Source organism: Biomphalaria glabrata, chromosome 10 (assembly GCF_947242115.1).
Source record: "Biomphalaria glabrata chromosome 10, xgBioGlab47.1, whole genome shotgun sequence".
NCBI classification, from domain to species: domain Eukaryota; kingdom Metazoa; phylum Mollusca; class Gastropoda; family Planorbidae; genus Biomphalaria; species Biomphalaria glabrata.
In genome coordinates this window covers 42,364,266-42,382,522 of record NC_074720.1, presented here as the reverse complement: position 1 = coordinate 42,382,522, position 18,257 = coordinate 42,364,266, and the positions used below count along the sequence as shown (strand labels likewise).

Below are 18,257 nucleotides of genomic sequence, written 5' to 3'. Positions count from 1 at the left end.
ATATCAACCTACACAACAAACATTTACAATTGGTGAAAATACAGAATACATTTGAAATGAATCAACATTTATTACCATGCAGTCAGCATTCATTGAAACCAGTACATAAATCTGCTTTAGAAATACATTTTATACACATTCTGAAATGCATACATTAAACAAAGATTAACAATTAGAAATATGTCCAGACAAAATGTTTAAGACTGATACCTTGAACCATCACATACAAAATAAATAAAGATGAGAAAGAAATATAAGAATAGTCCGAGTGATCAAACAGAGAAAGAAAAAAAAAGCTCACTGACATGTCAAAAACAACATTTTCTCACATAATTCCCACATTTAACACAGCCATTCACATGCACAGAACTAAGCTCTGGGTCAAAACGAAACAAAACCTTCATATCTGGAGCTCAAATTGTTTTTGATTCTGTAAATTTCTTTCAATGTATATCACAAAGCTAAAACTTAAAATTTTGAACCAAGTAGCTCTTTTTTTTTTCCCGACAAAGCAGATATGAAATAAAGATTTACCACACAACTTAGACAAAGCTAACTCATTTTCTTTCACTATAACCACTGGTCTGTTTGATAGTTTCTCCATCTTTCTTCTCCATTTTACACATGGCTCTGAGCTTTTTACAGTTTTCTGACCAAAATACACATTGACTCTCAAGCAAGTATTACATCTCATAAATAATCTATTTGCGACTTTTCTTTTTCTGTCCTTTAGACTGCTGCTGCTGTTGTTGCACTTGTGCTGGCCCTGAGGACTGGGTCTGTTGTCTTGTTTTCAACTTTGGAATCATATCGGCAATGTACATGAGGACAGACATTCCTGAAGAATTACATTATCTCCTTTAATATTCTCTCAACAACACAAACAATAATGGAAAACCTCCCAACAATACACAACAGACAACATATGCATTAGTTTAGATAATAATGCACTGATGTGATTCATTATAGCGATGACTAGACTATATTTTTGCATGGACAAGGCTTGTTGATTTCTGTTTCCATCACAAAATTAAAGGATTTAACAACACTGATCTCCACATGTTTTCTTTGAGCAATAATTAAATGGAGAATCAACAAAATGAAGTTTAGATTTTTTTTTAACGGACCAAAAATGTATGATTTTTGTTACAATTTTAAATTAGCTGACCAGTCAGCAACTTTTTTATTTTAGCAAATATTAGCCACTAAAAATATATATATATATATACTGATAGAAAGGATGAGGAGTATGGGCAACATTTGATCTTATTTAACTAGAATCTTAAAATTTTGACAATTTTAAACGTTATTCCCCCCCCCCCCCCACCTCCCGTACAACTGTAAATCATCAGAAATGGATGGCTTCTAGAACATAAAAAAAAAATGCAGATGATTTTAGCCCATGGCCATTACCTTGGTACCCACTAAGTCTAAATAACTTATGTCAACATAAACGAACGACTTACTATTAGGGAAGTTTGCTAAGGCTGGTGTACCATCCTCATTTTTCAGCATCACTCTCACACGACCCTTGAACTTAATATCCCTTGGGTCCAACTCTCGTGGATAAACTTTATTCTTTTGAAAAAAGAAAATGAAACTAAGGATTAACTTCTGTTAAGTACCAAGCATGCCTTGACTGGTGTACTAGATGTTCAACTGGCTTCATCTAATCCTACTTATAGCCACTGATGCTTACCTCAACACCCAATGTGAATCCTGCCGAGGCGCAGACATCTCTTATTTCTGTGGCAGCTGGGTTTTCAATTGCCTGTTTATCAGTATTGTTAAAATGTTAAAAAAAAAAGTTTCAATGATCATACATTAAAATAATAATTTGATTCTGTAAACAAACATTAAGTTGCTTGCTATAAGAACATGTAATAGAGCTTGTAAGTCAAACTAATCTAAATAGATAGGTTTTGACAAAATAGGTCCTAATGTCATTGGACATAGTAATGCATGTTGTATGACTGAGCTCAAATGGGAAGGCTGTTCTGAACATTTTGGACTGTAATATGGAAAAGCAATCAGGCCAGTTTTGAGGGAGAAGTGTGACACTTATCAAAAAGATGAACTGATAAATGGCAGGGATCTCTCAGAAACTTAAGGAGTGTTATGTTCACAAAGGAACAAGAACATTTCATTTTTTTCGATAAACTAATAGCAAAAGTTTGATTCCACAAAGAACAAATAGAAATCACAAAGGAAAGGAGCAGAATCACTTTTTGGCTTTCCCCAGAACAATCCATGCAGCTCTGATCTGAACTGGCGGTGACTAAGAGACTTTGTTAACTAACATACAAACTAATGCAGACTTGCAGTAATAACAGTAATCATGGTGGTAGGGTATCAATGACACAGCAAGTTGTTGTTTTTTTTGGCTACTATTTAGTTAAATATAGAAGGAGCTCTAAAATAATCTAGAGCTGACTTATACATGCATCAAAAATACAGAGCTGAGTCAAGGAAACTCCATGATTATGAGCTTTATCAAGAAAGAAAATTTGGTTCATTTGTGATGAAGAAAAAAGTTCCCCTTTCAGACCATGCAGTCTATATGGCAAATGATGTAGAGATCATCTATTTCTATGGCCCACAAAAAATGAGGCCATCATAATGACCAACCGCCTTTACTTTTCCCCAAACTAAAATTAAAAATACAAGTCTTAACCAAGATTCAAACCCTGGACCCTCCAGTTTGGAAGCTATCACTTTACCACTCAGCCCCCATGCCTCCTTTGTGTTTAAAACTTAGTCTTAACAATAACTCTCCACCTTTATAAATTTATTTTGAGTGTCAATTAGAACACATTATCCTCATTCATCTTGTGTTTATTGTTGACCACCCAGGCACTCACATTTGCAACAGCTCAATTTAGTTTGTCATAAACAGAACCTCAAAAAGAACTAAGGAATCATACAAGTGTGATATATTGTTGAAGAAGTGGTATTTCAAATACATTATGTTATGGAAAGACAGATTTCTATTAAGATATTGGCAAAAGGTACTTTGTTTAATTTATAATTTTTAAAAATATGTGTTTAGCAGCAAATCAGAAAAACAAAAGATTTACTAAATTGCTCTAATTCTTTCAAGCCATTCATCCTTATACCAATAAATATCACGATGTCACAAAAACAAAAGTTTCGACAATGGCCAAGAAAAGGGGACAGAAATCAAGCTACATAATTCACTAGAAGTCAAGTTAGAGAAGTTTGGTTACAGAGGTCAAGTTTGAGAAATTGGGTTACAGAAGTCAAGTTAGAGAAGTTAGATTATAGAAGTCAGGTGACTTAAGGCAATTTCCAGTTGCCAGAGTAAAATATATTACCAAAAACAAAATACAGCAAAAAAAAATACAATTCTGAACAAATTCCACAATTTTACATTATTAATTTTACTATTTCTGATGTACTCTTTTTTAAATTATATTACATGCATTTAATGTATCAGTTCATCAAACAATAAAAAATATTTTTTGTATAATGCCATTGGAATTTTACAACTTAGGTGACAGTTCTCAAAATTGTTAGAAAAGTAAGGATTAAAAGAAGGTCAGTCCAATATTTTTACTGAAAAATTTTGTAGCCAAGAAAAAAAGAATCCAATTTTCAGACTAAAAGAATGCAATTGTAAAAAATTCCCTTAATTACCTACCTTAGCCTTAGGTATTCTACGGCCTTCTTTTAAAGTCTTTTTACTGTTTAAGTATGCTGGGTAGATACATATCCACCTGAAAAAAAAGGGTTCAATATTTTATTTATCATATGAAACTATTATGCTTTTAATTATGCAATGCGTACAATATTTTATAATTTAATCAGAGCTAGGAACTTGAGTATTTTAGTTAGTGCGCAATGAGAGGCACCTCCAATCTTAGTCTGCTCATAATTCAGCACACAATAATTTAAGGAGTTGTTTTTTTTAATCAAATCAGTCTGAGCAACAGGTTTCTTAACTCAATAGCTACTAAGCCCATAGCTAAGCAGCATCTCTGAAAATACTAAGCAAAGGGAGGTAACTCCAAAGCAGAAAAAAGATTGAATTGACAAAATATATTTTAAAAAAACATAACTAATAATAACAAAAATTACTTCTAAAAAGAAGAGAAATGGATGGCCTTTAAAATGGTGTATAACTTGAATAGGTTTTACAAGATTCAAACAATAAAAACAACAGGTAAAGTTGAAAATTTGTTACGAGTGCTTGACCCCCCCCCCCCCCCCCAAATCAGATCTGTTATTTTTGGTACCCTCTAACATTTACCCAAAGACCAGCAATGTTTATAAGTAGGAACTTAGTAGGCCTATACAATAAACATTAGGCTTATATATAAAACCTTTAGATGCCTTGAGTATTTACTGATTTTCACTGGGTGCGCGTGAGGCCCTTAGTTGCATGAACATGGCATCATGCTGATGTGGCTCTGCATGTGTCTCAGTTTTCATTACTTCTAGCATGACAAAGTAAAATTTATCTAACCATTGTCCAAACCAACGTTGTGTACACCTCCAACTAGATCTATTTCATCAAAAGTTTTCATATGGTAAAAAAACAACTGGTCAAAATATCAGTCAAAGAAGTCAAAGATTCATTGACGCTAGGTCCAGAATAGTCTAGATCTAGATCTAAAATCTAATGTTTACTTCACTCACTCTCTCTCAAAATCGGACTAGATCTAAGTGTAAATGTAACTCTAAATTCTCATGATCAATGTCTTTATCTATTTCAAGTTCAGTTTTAGCTGTATCTGGTGTATTATTTGCGATAATGGGTCTAAAAATGGAAAGGTCATTGAGAAAATGGCCTGCGCAGCTAAGAAAAATCCCCCCAAAGAAATCCCCGAACTTTGAAGGCCCATAGAAACTGAAGCAAAAGACATAAAAACATAACAATCTATATTTGTACTTTTTAAAAAAACCAGCCAGCTCTAAATAACACCACGTGTCGCACAGGAAAACAAGAGTTACGTAAGTCATGTTGTGTGTGTGTTGTGGCGGGCGCATTAGTAGGGAGTAGGGGCTGGGCGCATTTGGTCGCATTAGTAGCTATTGGGTTAAAATATCAGGGAAATCATTTTTCAAGTTCCTTAAATCCCTAGGGAAATAATTTGACATTTCCCCAATCAGCTATTAACAATGTCCATTTTTACTTTCACCCATCCCTCTCCCCGAAAGTAAAAATTAAAATAAAGGATGCATTGGATTCTATTTAGTTTTTGTGTGAGGTAAAGATATTAACTACTTGCTGTCAATGTCAAAGCATCTAATAGAGAATATAGTGGCATACAAAAATACATTTTTTGCTTTGAATCATAGTTTTAACAGTCAGATATTCCTGTTGCACTTTGAATACATTTATAAGCTTGTTCACACATAAATGTGTGTCTCCAATACATTTTTTTAGCTGGTAGCACAAAAAAAATCTAGGCATTAAAGTATACTTTGGTCTATTAGATCAAGCCAACTATTCCGCAATGATATCCGGCCAGGGCGAAATATGTCTGGATAGTGAAAAATGGCCAGATATCTGGCGGTGAGCATTGTTCAAACCCAGGACCATTGCGATCATCGAACAAAAGTTTAGAGCGCAGCATACCACACAACCAGGCAGCAATTCATTATTACAAATAACATCATTTGTTTTCCCTTTTCTGTTTCAAAAGACTTCAGTCCTCAGTCAAGGCTCAGTCAGATGACCTGAGTTCACTGACACTGGATTGAACTGTGACTGAAGTCTTAGATCTAGTTTTACAGAAGGTGTAGATGATAAGATCTAGATCTAGCAATATTTCAGTCTAGGCCTAGACTCTATGGTCAATGAATAAATAAAGTTTCATAAAGCTAGAGTCTGCTAGAGTATCACAAGCTCTAATATTAAAGTTATACTGTTATACTTAGTTATACTAGCTCTAGATCTATTATTTGTAAGAAGACAACTTTATGACTTCAAGTTCAACTTCAAGTAAGTAGTCTAAGTAAAGCTTAACAAGTGAAGTAGAGTTGTTACTGTTGTCGTAGAGTTGAGTATACTCAGGAGGCTCAGACTACACAGTCACACTAACAAGTTACATTTACTAATAATGATTTACAATTACAATATCATACAAGACACTCAAATTGATAGATCTATTACCCATCAACTTCATTCTTCAACTTCAAGCCCAATCTCACTCCAACTCCAAGTAAGTCCAAGTCGTCAACGTCAGTGAACGTCAGGTCAAGACAGTCAAGTCAACTGTTATTGTGTCAAGTCTCAGTCTCACTGAGTCTGAGTCTTGAGACAGAAAATCATAATTATCACTATTATTATCAGTATCACTATCAGTAGTATACTAGTATTAGTAAGTAGTATAAGTATCAGTTAGAGAATGATTGAGAATCAGATTCAGAATGACTGACACTGACAGAGTCACAGTGAGAGTCTGAGAGTGTGACTGTGACATGTCACAGATGTTCACTATTTTCTGAAATGCTATAAGAAAAAATGATTCGAAAAGATGATCCTGACTGGCAACATTCTGAATGATCATATTATCAACATAGATCTAGCAATCTAGCTACTTCTATATGATCATCTTATTGAAAGATTATTTCAAGATCCTCGGCAATCACGATCATTGATGGTGTGATACAGATCAAGATAATCTACAACGTGACCATTATAGCATCTTCATAGATCTTGACATCTGACATCCACAATTGATAGATTGTGACATCAACCACCATTGATAGAACGTGATACTTAGTTATACTAGCTCTAGATCTATTATTTGTAAGAACACAACTTTATGACTTCAAGTTCAACTTCAAGTAAGTAGAGTTTAACTTAGTTTAAGTAAACCTTCACAAGTGAATTAGAATTAGAGTTGTTACTGTTGTAGAGTAGAAGTATTAGTATACTCAGGTCACTCAGGACGCAGGAGGCTCAGAGTCACACAGTCACACTGAACAAGTTACATTTACAATATCATACAAGACACTCACATTACTCATCAACTTCATTCTTCAAGCCCAATCTCCAAGTCGTCAAGTCAAGACAGTTACTGTGTCAACTCTCAGTCTCACTGAGTCTGAGTCTTGAGACAGAAAATCAGAATTATCATCATCATCACACATCAGAATCAGAGTTCAGAGAGTTGAGAGAGTATTCAGAGAATCAGAATGTGACATGTCACAGATGTTCACTATTTTCTGAAATGCTATAAGAAAAAAATATTCGAAAAGATGTTGATTCTTCTCACAAGACGACATTAGAATTTCCTAAAATTACCTTTCACGATCGGTGTGTTTAAAATCAGGGTTCCAAGGCCGAGCTTGTGATGGAACATTTGGTTGGACTTGAGCAGTAGCCATTATAACGTTGAAGAAACTTACAACTTTTACACCTTTAGAAAAGAAGATTTATTCACTGATCTATATAGATCTAAATCCACAATTTATTTTTCTGCAGCCGGATGGTTGATCTGTTTATTCTCTTGTCTGTCTGTGGTATTTTACGTCACGAGAGACGATCTTTTCCATTTGCACCTTCTCATGAAACTAAAGAGGCCAATCCTTGATACACAGCTGCGGTTACACGTTGGGCATCTATAATCACCAGGTGGTGGTGCACTTTCGTCTTTTTTCTTCTTCTTTTAAAATACAGACGTTACTTCAAAAAAGAAGATGATGACACCCTACGCGTCATGCATCTGTTGTACAATTCATTACCCTTCCTTTATTCTTGCTCTCCATGTGAATCTATCAAGTCCCTCCCCCCCCCCCCCCCAATGTTAGTTTCTTCTGCCTTCTGTTAGATCACCAAACAGAATGTCTTATGGCATTCTGAGAACATGACCAAGCTGCTGATAACACCTGCTCATCACAGCCCTTCTTCAATTGTTACTTTATCTTGCCACCTTATTTTAAAAGTCGTAAGTGGAAGATATTCTAACGCTACAACATAATATATATATATATATACATATATATGGCTTATCTTCGAGTCCGAAGATTAAATTAAGGAGAAGAAGGAAGAGTGTTGTATTTCATGTGGCTAAGCTGTGATGTAGATCTCCATAATTTGGCGCAGGCATAACCATTGTCTGCAAGTGGTTGGTTTTAGTTTCTTGTCTACGTCAGTCTATTATTTTTTAAATATATTGTAGATTTTCCAGATTTAGATCTATGTGTTTGATCATAATTTTTAAATATATTTTTTTTATCAGAATATGGTTAAATTGGTGTATTACTTATACCCTACTGAGTTATTGGAAAAGATTAAAAGGCGAAATAACAAAGAAAATTTCGATCTAGAATATAGAAATATAGAGCAAATAGGCCATAGGCCATGGACATAAGGTATATATTTTATGAAATAGATGCAAAGTGTTAAAAAATAGGAATAGATTTTTCAACAAAATAAAAACTCAAAATTATATATTTATATTTCCGGGCAGTTCAGAAATATATGGATATCTCACATCCCTATTAGTAGAGTCTAGGTCTAGATCTAATTTTAAATATAGATCTAGACTAGTAATTAGATCTTGAATAAATATTTAGATCTAGAATCTAGATCTACTAAAAAGTCTTTAGTTTTTAGTGAAAATGGTGAAGAAAGTAACCATATTAATTGTTTTCTTAGAAGTTTCAATATTTGCAGCAAGTAAGTATTTTGTATAATTTTACTATTTAGTAAGTTAGAATAAATTTAAAATAATAATAGATCTAATAAATATAATTTTACCTATCCCTTAGACTTTTTAGTCTGTTGGACTGTTGTCGTTGGGGCACCAAGCAAGATTTGTCGACGACCGTCTTTCTCCATTCCTCACTGTCTTTTGCCTTGTTTAAAACTTTCTGTCAATGGTAGGCCCGTTCATTCTTTTATGTTGTCCTCCCATCGCTTTCTCTGTCTTCCTCTTCTTCTTTTTCCCGGTAATATTCCCTGAAGGAAGGTCTTTGAACTCTTTGCGATCCCCGTGGATCTTGTAATATGACCATATATTTTAAGCTTACAATTCTTTTTTACAATAGTTAGCAGGTCATCATGGGGTCCGATTGCTGCAGTAACCCTGTCTCTAAACTCTTGGTTTGTGATGCGTTTACAATAAATATAATAGTATCTAGTAGCTTAGATTATAGATTATAGTATATCTATAGTATTAATTTCTTTGTCATTTGCTATCAGAAAATGTTTTATTTGGTATAGAATTAAAAGAGAATGCATGCTCTTTTGATAAAATAAAGAAATTAAACATTAATTTAATGCGGTTAACGGTTAAATCAATGATGATATCATCAATTTAAAATCAATTTAGAAAGAGATCTTGACTACATAGATCTAGTTAGTAGTGTAGATCTCGTCTATAGATTATATAAATAGATAGACTATATCTAGACATAGGATGATTCTAGTCTATATTGGCCTTTATATACACTATTAACTATTTCTTTAAGGCTAATTATAATTAGACAAATTGGTATTATTATGAATATATCTAGACTATAGTATAATTATAGTAATTAGTATATAATATATTAAAATTTTATTTATTATAGGTTTAACTTCCCCTCTTCTTAAATACTGTTGACACAATTGTCAGTATTGTTCAATTATTTCTAATCTATTTGAATTTTTTTTTCAGTTGCTGCCCTTTCAATTTGTATGAGAAAATTCATGACACCATTCACTCGTGGTTTCTTCAGAGATGATCAATCAATAATGCATCCATTCCATTCATCAACTATTTCAAGTGTTGTTCTTTACTGTGTTGGGTTTATAGTTCCTGGCGCAGTGGTAAGGTTCTCATCAAATTTGAAGCAAATGCACTGGAATCCTATTTTAACATGAACGCTACTGGTACCTAATAGATACATATTTATGTGTTAAGGCTTTACATGTTTATTAATTTATTACTGATAAATTTCCCCTTTCATCTTGCAATCTATAAGGCAGATGATGTAACAGTCATCTGTTTCTGTGGCATATTAATGAGGGTGTCATGTGGCCAGCATAACAACCAATTGCCTTTACTTTTCCCCAACTAATGTTACGTACTCATTAGATCTAGATGCACAAATATCCCAAAACATGAAGAATCCCAGTCTTAACTAGGATTTGAATCCTGGTCCACCGGTTCAGAAGCAAATCGCTTTACCGCTCGCCCACCACACCTCCCTAATTTATTACTGATAGTCAGTTGTAAAGTATGTTTGCGCCACAGAAGCAAAATGCATGGAAAACACAAATCTAAACAAATATCATTGCGTTTTAGAACCCCACTCATCTGCTGTCCCCAATGATCTAGTTTTGCTTCTTCTTTTTCCCTACAGTGGAATTAAGTTCATTCTCTTCTCATCTACTCCCAGTTTTTTTGTTGTTGTGGTTTTTTTTACTAGAATTGTGTTGGCTCTATTTAGCATAGATAATTGATATGGTGAAAGGTCTCTGTGATAGACCAACAGGCTCATCATGCAGGTAAAGGTGGCAAGTTCATGCCTTCTTCTGAGGCCTATTGTTAACAAATGTTAAGAACTTAACAGATTTACCTAATATCTGCTTCAATGACATATTTCTGTCAAAGGGAACATTTACATCACCTTTTCATGATATTTAGTTATCATTTTATATCTACTCATGGAACATTAGAATGGAAAGGGGACTATGCATCACCTGTCCAAAAGACATAAAGTCTTAGCTTCATCTGCTCCAAGAACCTTTAGGCCTCATCATAAGGACATCTAGGTCTCATTACTAGTACTTATCACAAGAACCTCTAGGTCTCATCATAAGGACCTCTAGCTTTTATCACAAGGACCTCTTTGTCTCATCATAAGGACATCTAGGTCTCTTTACTAGGACTCATCGCAAGAACCTTTAGTTATCATCACAAGGACATCTAGCTTTCATCTTATATTATATAATACAGACATTACTTCAAAAAAGAAGATGATTACGTTCTATGCGTCATGCATTTAGTCATGCATATTAACCAATGACCTAAATTCTGCTAATTCACTGGTTTACCTGGCTGGTTCAGGCAACCCATTCCATGCTCCAATAGCACTATGGAAGAACCTCTAGCTTTCTTCTCAAGGACCTCTAGCTTTCTTCTCAAGGACCTCTAGGTCTCATCACAAGGACCTCTGGGTCTCATCACAAGGACCTCTAGGTCTCATCACAAGGACCTCTCTCATCACAAGGACCTCTAGGTCTCATCACAAGAACCTCTGGTCTCATCTCAAGGACCTCTAGCTTTCTTCTCAATGACCTCTAGCTTTCTTCTCAAGGACCTCTAGGTCTCATCACAAGGACCTCTAGGTCTCATCACAAGGACCTCTAGGTCTCATCACAAGGACAAGTTTTTAATGAGCTTTAATTTCACCTTACTTGTCACTAAACTAACTTAGCATCAAGTCATCTGGCTCTGTTTTTATTTTTTTTTATGGGTCAGTTTTTACTTTTTTTTTTTTTCCTATCCTATCAGATGATCCTGACTGAAGGTATTTATGCCAAATATATGCACAAGAGAAAAAAACGTAAGGTCGTCTTGAACATGTTTTTGTGGAACACATATCATGTCGTGGGGCTGTTCATGTTTGGGGCTGCAGTGACTCACTTGCTAACCAACATCCCCAAGTATACCATCGGAAGACTGAGGCCCCATTTTATGTCTGTCTGTAAACCCGACTGGTCCAAGCTTACATCTAACGATAGTTACATTGTTCAGGACATCTGTACTGGGCCAGATACATCTCTCATCATGGAAGCAAGGTGTTGTATTGAACTTTTTATTTCTTTTTATTTACTTGATAAGTGCATAAAATGAATGGTTAAAAGTAATAGAAAGGTTGAGATTTTGAAATTATCTGGCTATGATGTTGTCACTTAAAAAAAAAAAATGGATGTTCCTGTTTTGATTTAAACACAACTGCACTAAACCCTGCCTTTGTTAACATTTTTTTCTTTGTTATTGTACCTTGCACATTGTGCGTAGTCACTGTGCAGTTACGTTTTTTATGTTAACATTATATTCCGATTGACCAGACCACATCAGTCACATGGTTGTCACATTTATTGAAAGGAAGACACAATGACAATGGGTGTCTGATAGTTTCCTTGTTGATTGTGATGCAGGTTTCATGAAGACTTTTAACTATTGTGCTATCTATTTTACAAATTGCTCCAAATACAATGATTCAAAGTAATAATAAACAAGGTATTTAAAAAAATTGAAATGAGTTTCAGTCAAGACCAACATTGAACTGACTTACTATATTCTGAATATACTGTCATTTCTTGTCTTACTAGGAAACTGCGAAATTTTTTTTTCATCATGTGCTTTCTATGTTTACAAATGTTTTAAGCAATCACAAACATGGTCTTTAATCTTCTACATATCTGTTGTGCTGCAAATCCGATTGTGAATTTACTCTAAGGTCTAAATCCGTAGATCCCCATATCATATCTTTACTTTGCTTCAGTTGTTTATAAACTGACCACAGATAACATGAGTTGTTGTGATATCATGGTCAATGGGTTCTCATGGTGAGTAGCAGAAGGTATAAAAGGTGTGCAAATTTATTTTTTTTTTATATGATACGAGAGGAGGGCTTTTATTTGAGAAGAGATTTGTTTTAGTATTCTAGTATTTTAGTATGTTACTATTTGTCCCATTCATAGATTTGATTGGACTTATATCTATGTAAGCTATTGGTGAAATACAACATGTTAACTACAAGCACTAGTCGATTCTTTCTTTAAGATTGTTAGCGTGAAGTGGGGTGGGGACTGTAATAGACACATTAAAACAATCAGAGTCTCAATAAACACATTGATTTTATTAGTCTTCCATTCATCTCGTTTACTCCAGCATCTTGTATTCAATCTGACCTCTTTTTACACACCTTCCTGTTTTACACACTTGCTGTGCTGTTCATTTAACCATGTACAATGAAGGTCAACTGGTCATTTCATACACAGGCACACACACTGCACTACTAGCCACTCAATACACATACACTTACTATCACAGGGACAAAGTACCTCACCATGTATGAAGATATCATCTGGTCAGCATGTGACTGGACTAGGGTTTGTAACTTAACCTGCCAGAAATCAAATCTCTAGTTCCGTCTGCACAACCACCCCTTATACAGCAGATAGACAGCTAGAAGTGATATTATTTTCTATTTTGTATCATGAAAAGCCACTCCCGTTTGAGCTCTCGTTACAACTATTTCAGTTAACATTACACAAATATTTTTTGTATTAAAAAGTTTTCTTTTAGAATTCAGTCGGAATAAGTGTCTGGTCCAATCAGCCATAGGTCTGATTAACTGGAATGTACTATTGTAATAATGGTAGTTTTTTTTTTTTTTTTGTTCCAGTATCAATCTACTTTTGAAGTTTGATGGAAATTTATTTTTTTACCCACAGGGTGTCTTTTCCTTCAGGCCATTCATCTATGTCTATGTATTGTGCTGTCATTCTTATGGTAAGTTTCTAAGTTTTTTTTTTTTTTTTAAAGTATAAGGAAATATCAAATAACTTCTTTGGTAAAAAAATGAGCTAATATTTTATGTACAAATAGCATTTTGTCAACTTATGACCATTCATTCTCCAAGTAGTCATCTGGTCTCTAAATAACCCTTCATTCATTCACGTAGTCATTCGTTTTCTAAGTAGCCATTTATTTTGCTGGCAGCCATTTGTTTTCTAAGTAGCCATTTATTTTGCTGGCACCTATTTGTTTTCTAAGTAGCCATTTATTTTGCTGGCAGCCATTCATTTTCTAAGTAGCCATTTATTTGCTGGCAGCCATTCGTTTTCTAAGTAGCCATTTATTTGCTGGCAGCCATTCGTTTTCTAAGTAGCAATTTATTTTGCTGGCAGCCATTCGTTTTCTAAGTAGCCATTTATTTGCTGGCAGCCATTCGTTTTCTAAGTAGCCATTTATTTTGCTGGCAGCCATTCGTTTTCTAAGTAGCCATTTATTTTGCTGGCAGCCATTCGTTTTCTAAGTAGCCATTTATTTTGCTGGCAGCCATTGTTCAAGTATCCACCTTTGTGAGATCTTTTCAGGCCGACTGTTTTCCTCTTTAAAGTACAAAGTGGTGCCTGAGTTGACCTTTTAGTGCTTCCAGGGGGCGGATGGGGTGTGTCTCTGTTATGCCATCATCCAGTTAAACTCTCCAAAAAGCCCTCAAATGATAAAAAATTCCTAGCTACGCCCCTGTCAGTAGTAGTGCCATCAATGCTCTAATGCTAAGTACATAAAATAAGATGCATTCACAAAATATTGATTAATTTTTTGATACATTTCAGCTTTATCTTGAAAAAAGATTGAAGTGCAAAAACTTTATGTTGGTACGTCCTACACTGCAGCTGGCAGCTTTCTCCATGGCATTCTTTACATGTTTATCTCGGATATCTGACTATAAGCACCACTGGAGTGATGTTTTAGCTGGCGCCATCTTGGGAATGGCTATTGCATATGTGATTGTAAGTCTAAAGTAATCAAATCCACATTCTAAGTCTGTTGGTTTCCTACCGCATGAAAACCTTTTTTTAGTATTTTAAACTAATAAGCCAAACTTTATACACATTTGTACTTCACTTGCTCTGGTGACTATCTTTCTACTTCACTTGCTCTGGTGACTATCTTTATACTTCGCTTGCTCTGAAGACCTATTAAGTTAATTAGCATGGCTGTAATGTTCAACCATGACTTCATTTCACAGATGGTCCGGATGACTCAAGTCGTCTTTCACAAGCGTACATCAAGGGATGCTTCAAGTAGCATGGAATTCCCCAAGCCCTACTACCACTACTCATCTAGTCCAATACCTACAGTCATATCAACAGATTTTTAACACCAGATATCAGTTCCTTACACATCTTCTGAAGAGTTCTTGTAACCTTTAAAACCTTTTATCTAATCATTTGGTGATTGACTACAGCTACAGAGAAACTAAATGGTAGATGTATTTATTCTGCTTTAATAGCAGGTTTATATTTTATTTTTATTCCACTGACTCACTGGCAGAGTGGCATAAACGTCTTGGCTTCTGTCACCTTGCTTGAGTTTGAATACTGACTCAAGCTGAGTTGTGCTGAGTGCCTAAAGGCAGTACAGAAACCTTCTCCCAGATTCTTCCCCCCCCCCCCCCCCCCCCATCCCATATCTTCAAAAGATCACGTTGAGTATAGTTAAAGCATTGAGGATGCACTATACCAAAGCAATTTGTAACAAATGTTATGAGAAAATAATTTTGGATATCAAAAGTTATTTTGGTTTTGACATTTCAAGAAAGTGATTTGTTTAGCATTAGTCAATTTACAAATTTAATTAAATCTGGCTGTAGCAAAAAGATAGCCTCTGTTAAAACACAATATCACCCAAGAGCCTTAATGAACAATGTGTATAAATTATTTATAAACACTGCATGGAAATACGAAAAAAAATTTTAATAGTTGATTGAAGGGAGTCATAAAATAATATTCAGTGTGGAGACTTCAACAAGTAGGATTGCCTAAAACATGCAGTTTGTTATATCTACCAAATACATATCATTTGTACTATTTTTTTTTATTTTTTTTACATATATTTAACACACATTTTTTTTTACTTTTGTAATATGTTTTGTTAAAAATGTATTGGCTTGCCTTTTAAGTAGTGATATCTTTTTTTTGGCTTGTAAAATTTCTCATTTTCATTGGAGCAAGTGGGCTAAAGTTCCATAGCAAATCAGAGAACAGAGCTTGAGTTCACTCAAAATACTTGCAAAGCCGATTCAAATATACAAATAGTTAGACATTGTGCTGGCTAGACAGCACCCTCATGGCAAAATTTAACGACCAAAACTATTGATCTTATGCATAATTAAGTTTTGAAAAACATTTTTTGTTTCTTTTCACTTCTTAGAAGCTACCAAATTTTAGTTTCTTTCGCAGACTTGATTTAATAAAAGCCACAGATCTTTCTATTCTTTGCGGAAGTCAGCTCTCGTCATCTTGAGCAGTCCTGAACAATGTTGTCTGATTTTCCACGTTTGGGAACATAGCCCTGTGTTGGGGTTCAAATGTTTGCATGGAACTATAAGCTTGTGTGTGTACATATCATCTACACCCTGCTAGGGGGGCATGGTGGCTGAGAGGTCAAGTGCTTGGCCTCTGAAATTCAGGATGCCCCCAAGTCCACCCAACTCTAATGGGTGCCTGGAATAGGAAAGTAAAAAGTGCTGACCAAGACATCTGCGCTAACAGTTGACCATAGAAATAGATGACCTTTACATCATCTGGCCCATAGATCACAAGGATTGAAAAGGAGACTATTTACTACTACACAAAGCTGGGTTTATATTGTGTTTTCATAGCCTTACCTTCTTGGTTGACTATTTTTAGTGTCACACTTTGTTATTTAACTTCCCACCTAAGTCACTTATCTATCCATGACAGTGTTTTGATATTAATTCACTAGTGTTTATTGTTGTCTTTACCATACCAGTCTTATCAATATGTATCACACAGAGCTGTAATAGAGTTGAAAAGTTTGAGTGAAACTTTGAATGGGATTTAACATTGTTTAGAAAACACTATGATATTTGGCCAAGGTTGCAGTACAATAATGTGATATAGATTTCAATTCTATGGCATTTTTATGTCTCAATCGTTTCAATGTCAATTAGTATGTAACATTTCTGTATACTCTTACTTAATAAAGTAAAGATTTCAGATTGTACCATTTCCCTCCAACATAAGTGCTAACTTCATTAAGTGCAGTACCAGAGTTAAATGTAGTCACCTGTCCTATACATCAAGTTTTTTTATGTGAACATTGTTGCAATTGTTTAAAAAGTAGTACTAGAGGAACCATATTTGCGATTTTATTATTTGTATCAGAACATTAACATTATTAATGTTTTTTTTTAAATAATTTTTAATAAGTGAAGTGTAACCAAGGCAATTTTGGTTGCAGTGGATAACAATGATAGCAAGAATTGCTGGTTTTCAATTCATTTCTAATGTCTGAAGCTTTTAATTGACTGAAGTATTATCAACTGTCTACTTCCAATGTTACATGTGCCTTACATTCTTAAATTTGATGTGTGAACAATTACATTTCTCACTATAATGTACAGCCCCCTGTACAATCTTTATTAACTATTTACAATGGTATTACTTGATAGATTAGTAACAAGAAAGTGGATGTTACCAATATTTTTAAGCCAAAGTCTATGAAAGTGTTTAAATGAGAGACAGGTCGTGAGGAATGACATAATGACCTACTATTTGGAAGGAATGTCTGTAATTTATAAAACAAGCTCTAAATGTAGAACTAAGGTGCTATATTGTATTGTGTTTCACGATTGTAGAGACATGTTTGACTTGTACAATTTTTCAGGAGGTGTTTGAGTGTCTTGTACAGAGTATTCCAACAGTGAGATAAGGAAAACACAAGACAGTTCAACAATTCAAACTTACATTTAATACAGAATGGGCCAGTAGAGTCTCTGTCACCTCTACATAAAGCATCTTGTCAACTGATTAAAATAATACATAAACAAACTAAACCCTAATATCTGTGATCACACTAAATGCTGCATTGAAAGTCTGTCAACTATAGCGCATCATAAAGCTAAAAGTCTATTATAATATAAAATGACTAAAAACAAATTTTAAATTCTAGTATATTTGAACTAGTCTTATCTAGTTTGTGTACATGTATAAATACATCTAGTCTGATACCTTGGGTTCAATGCTGTAATGAAGCTGTACTAATATTTGTAAGCCTAATTAGTATTGCAATGCTATCACTATTAATCATGTCATGCTTCTTAAAGCTTGGTGCACATATTTATGTGGAGTAATCCTAGTACACTTTTAGTATCTATACTTTTGTTTTATGTCAGGGATTTAATGACCTCATGTTTTTCAAGTCACTTTAAGGCTGTGTTGTCACACTTTTAATAACTCTTCATTTATTTAGTAAGATTTCTTTCTTGGTAATACATTCCCTTCGTAGGGAAAATCTTTTTTTTTTTAATTAGTCCTACTGTTTAAAATGTGTTTGTGTGTGTGCCTGTAGGTATTGAGGAATTAGATCTTGAAGCACTTGTATAAATATAACATATTGTCAGCATAAATAAACAACGATGACTTTGATGATACTCATTTTTGTTTTTGTTTTGAAATAGATGAAGTCTCGGATTAATTAATAAGGTTTATTATGTGATTAAGTCTGAATTGAAACTTGTGGGGTAAA

General features: G+C 34.3%; 2 protein-coding genes across 2 annotated transcripts; one reads left to right on the top strand and one right to left on the bottom strand.

Annotated features, from left to right (window-relative positions):
- Positions 1-314: 314 nt before the first annotated feature.
- LOC106074125 (signal recognition particle 19 kDa protein-like) lies at positions 315-7,432 on the bottom strand. The gene is made up of 5 exons (XM_013234853.2): positions 7,277-7,432; positions 3,662-3,737; positions 1,700-1,771; positions 1,467-1,578; positions 315-838 (listed from the first exon to the last, which is right to left on the bottom strand). The coding sequence occupies exons 1-5, from the start codon at positions 7,357-7,359 to the stop codon at positions 702-704; spliced, it is 480 nt and encodes a 159-aa protein (XP_013090307.2). The 5' UTR covers positions 7,360-7,432; the 3' UTR covers positions 315-701.
- A 989-nt stretch (positions 7,433-8,421) lies between these two features.
- Positions 8,422-18,157, top strand: LOC106074124 (phospholipid phosphatase 1-like). Its single transcript, XM_013234852.2, has 6 exons — positions 8,422-8,653; positions 9,636-9,787; positions 11,478-11,764; positions 13,430-13,487; positions 14,318-14,494; positions 14,734-18,157. The coding sequence occupies exons 1-6, from the start codon at positions 8,596-8,598 to the stop codon at positions 14,863-14,865; spliced, it is 864 nt and encodes a 287-aa protein (XP_013090306.2). The 5' UTR covers positions 8,422-8,595; the 3' UTR covers positions 14,866-18,157.
- Positions 18,158-18,257: the final 100 nt, after the last annotated feature.

What these genes read in the sequence shown, in the direction of transcription:
- LOC106074125 (XM_013234853.2), bottom strand. Translation starts at nt 7,359, where the DNA reads ATGGCTACTGCTCAAGTCCAACCAAATGTTCCATCACAAGCTCGGCCT. An exon ending in GATTCACATTGGGTGTTGAG is followed by an intron (nt 1,579 to 1,699) that starts GTAAGCATCAGT and finishes TTTTTTCAAAAG; the next exon opens with AATAAAGTTTATCCACGAGA. An exon ending in CTTAGCAAACTTCCCTAATA is followed by an intron (nt 839 to 1,466) that starts GTAAGTCGTTCG and finishes GTAATTCTTCAG; the next exon opens with GAATGTCTGTCCTCATGTAC.
- LOC106074124 (XM_013234852.2), top strand. Translation starts at nt 8,596, where the DNA reads ATGGTGAAGAAAGTAACCATATTAATTGTTTTCTTAGAAGTTTCAATA. An exon ending in AGTTTCAATATTTGCAGCAA is followed by an intron (nt 8,654 to 9,635) that starts GTAAGTATTTTG and finishes TTTTTTTTTCAG; the next exon opens with TTGCTGCCCTTTCAATTTGT. An exon ending in ATTGTGCTGTCATTCTTATG is followed by an intron (nt 13,488 to 14,317) that starts GTAAGTTTCTAA and finishes GATACATTTCAG; the next exon opens with CTTTATCTTGAAAAAAGATT.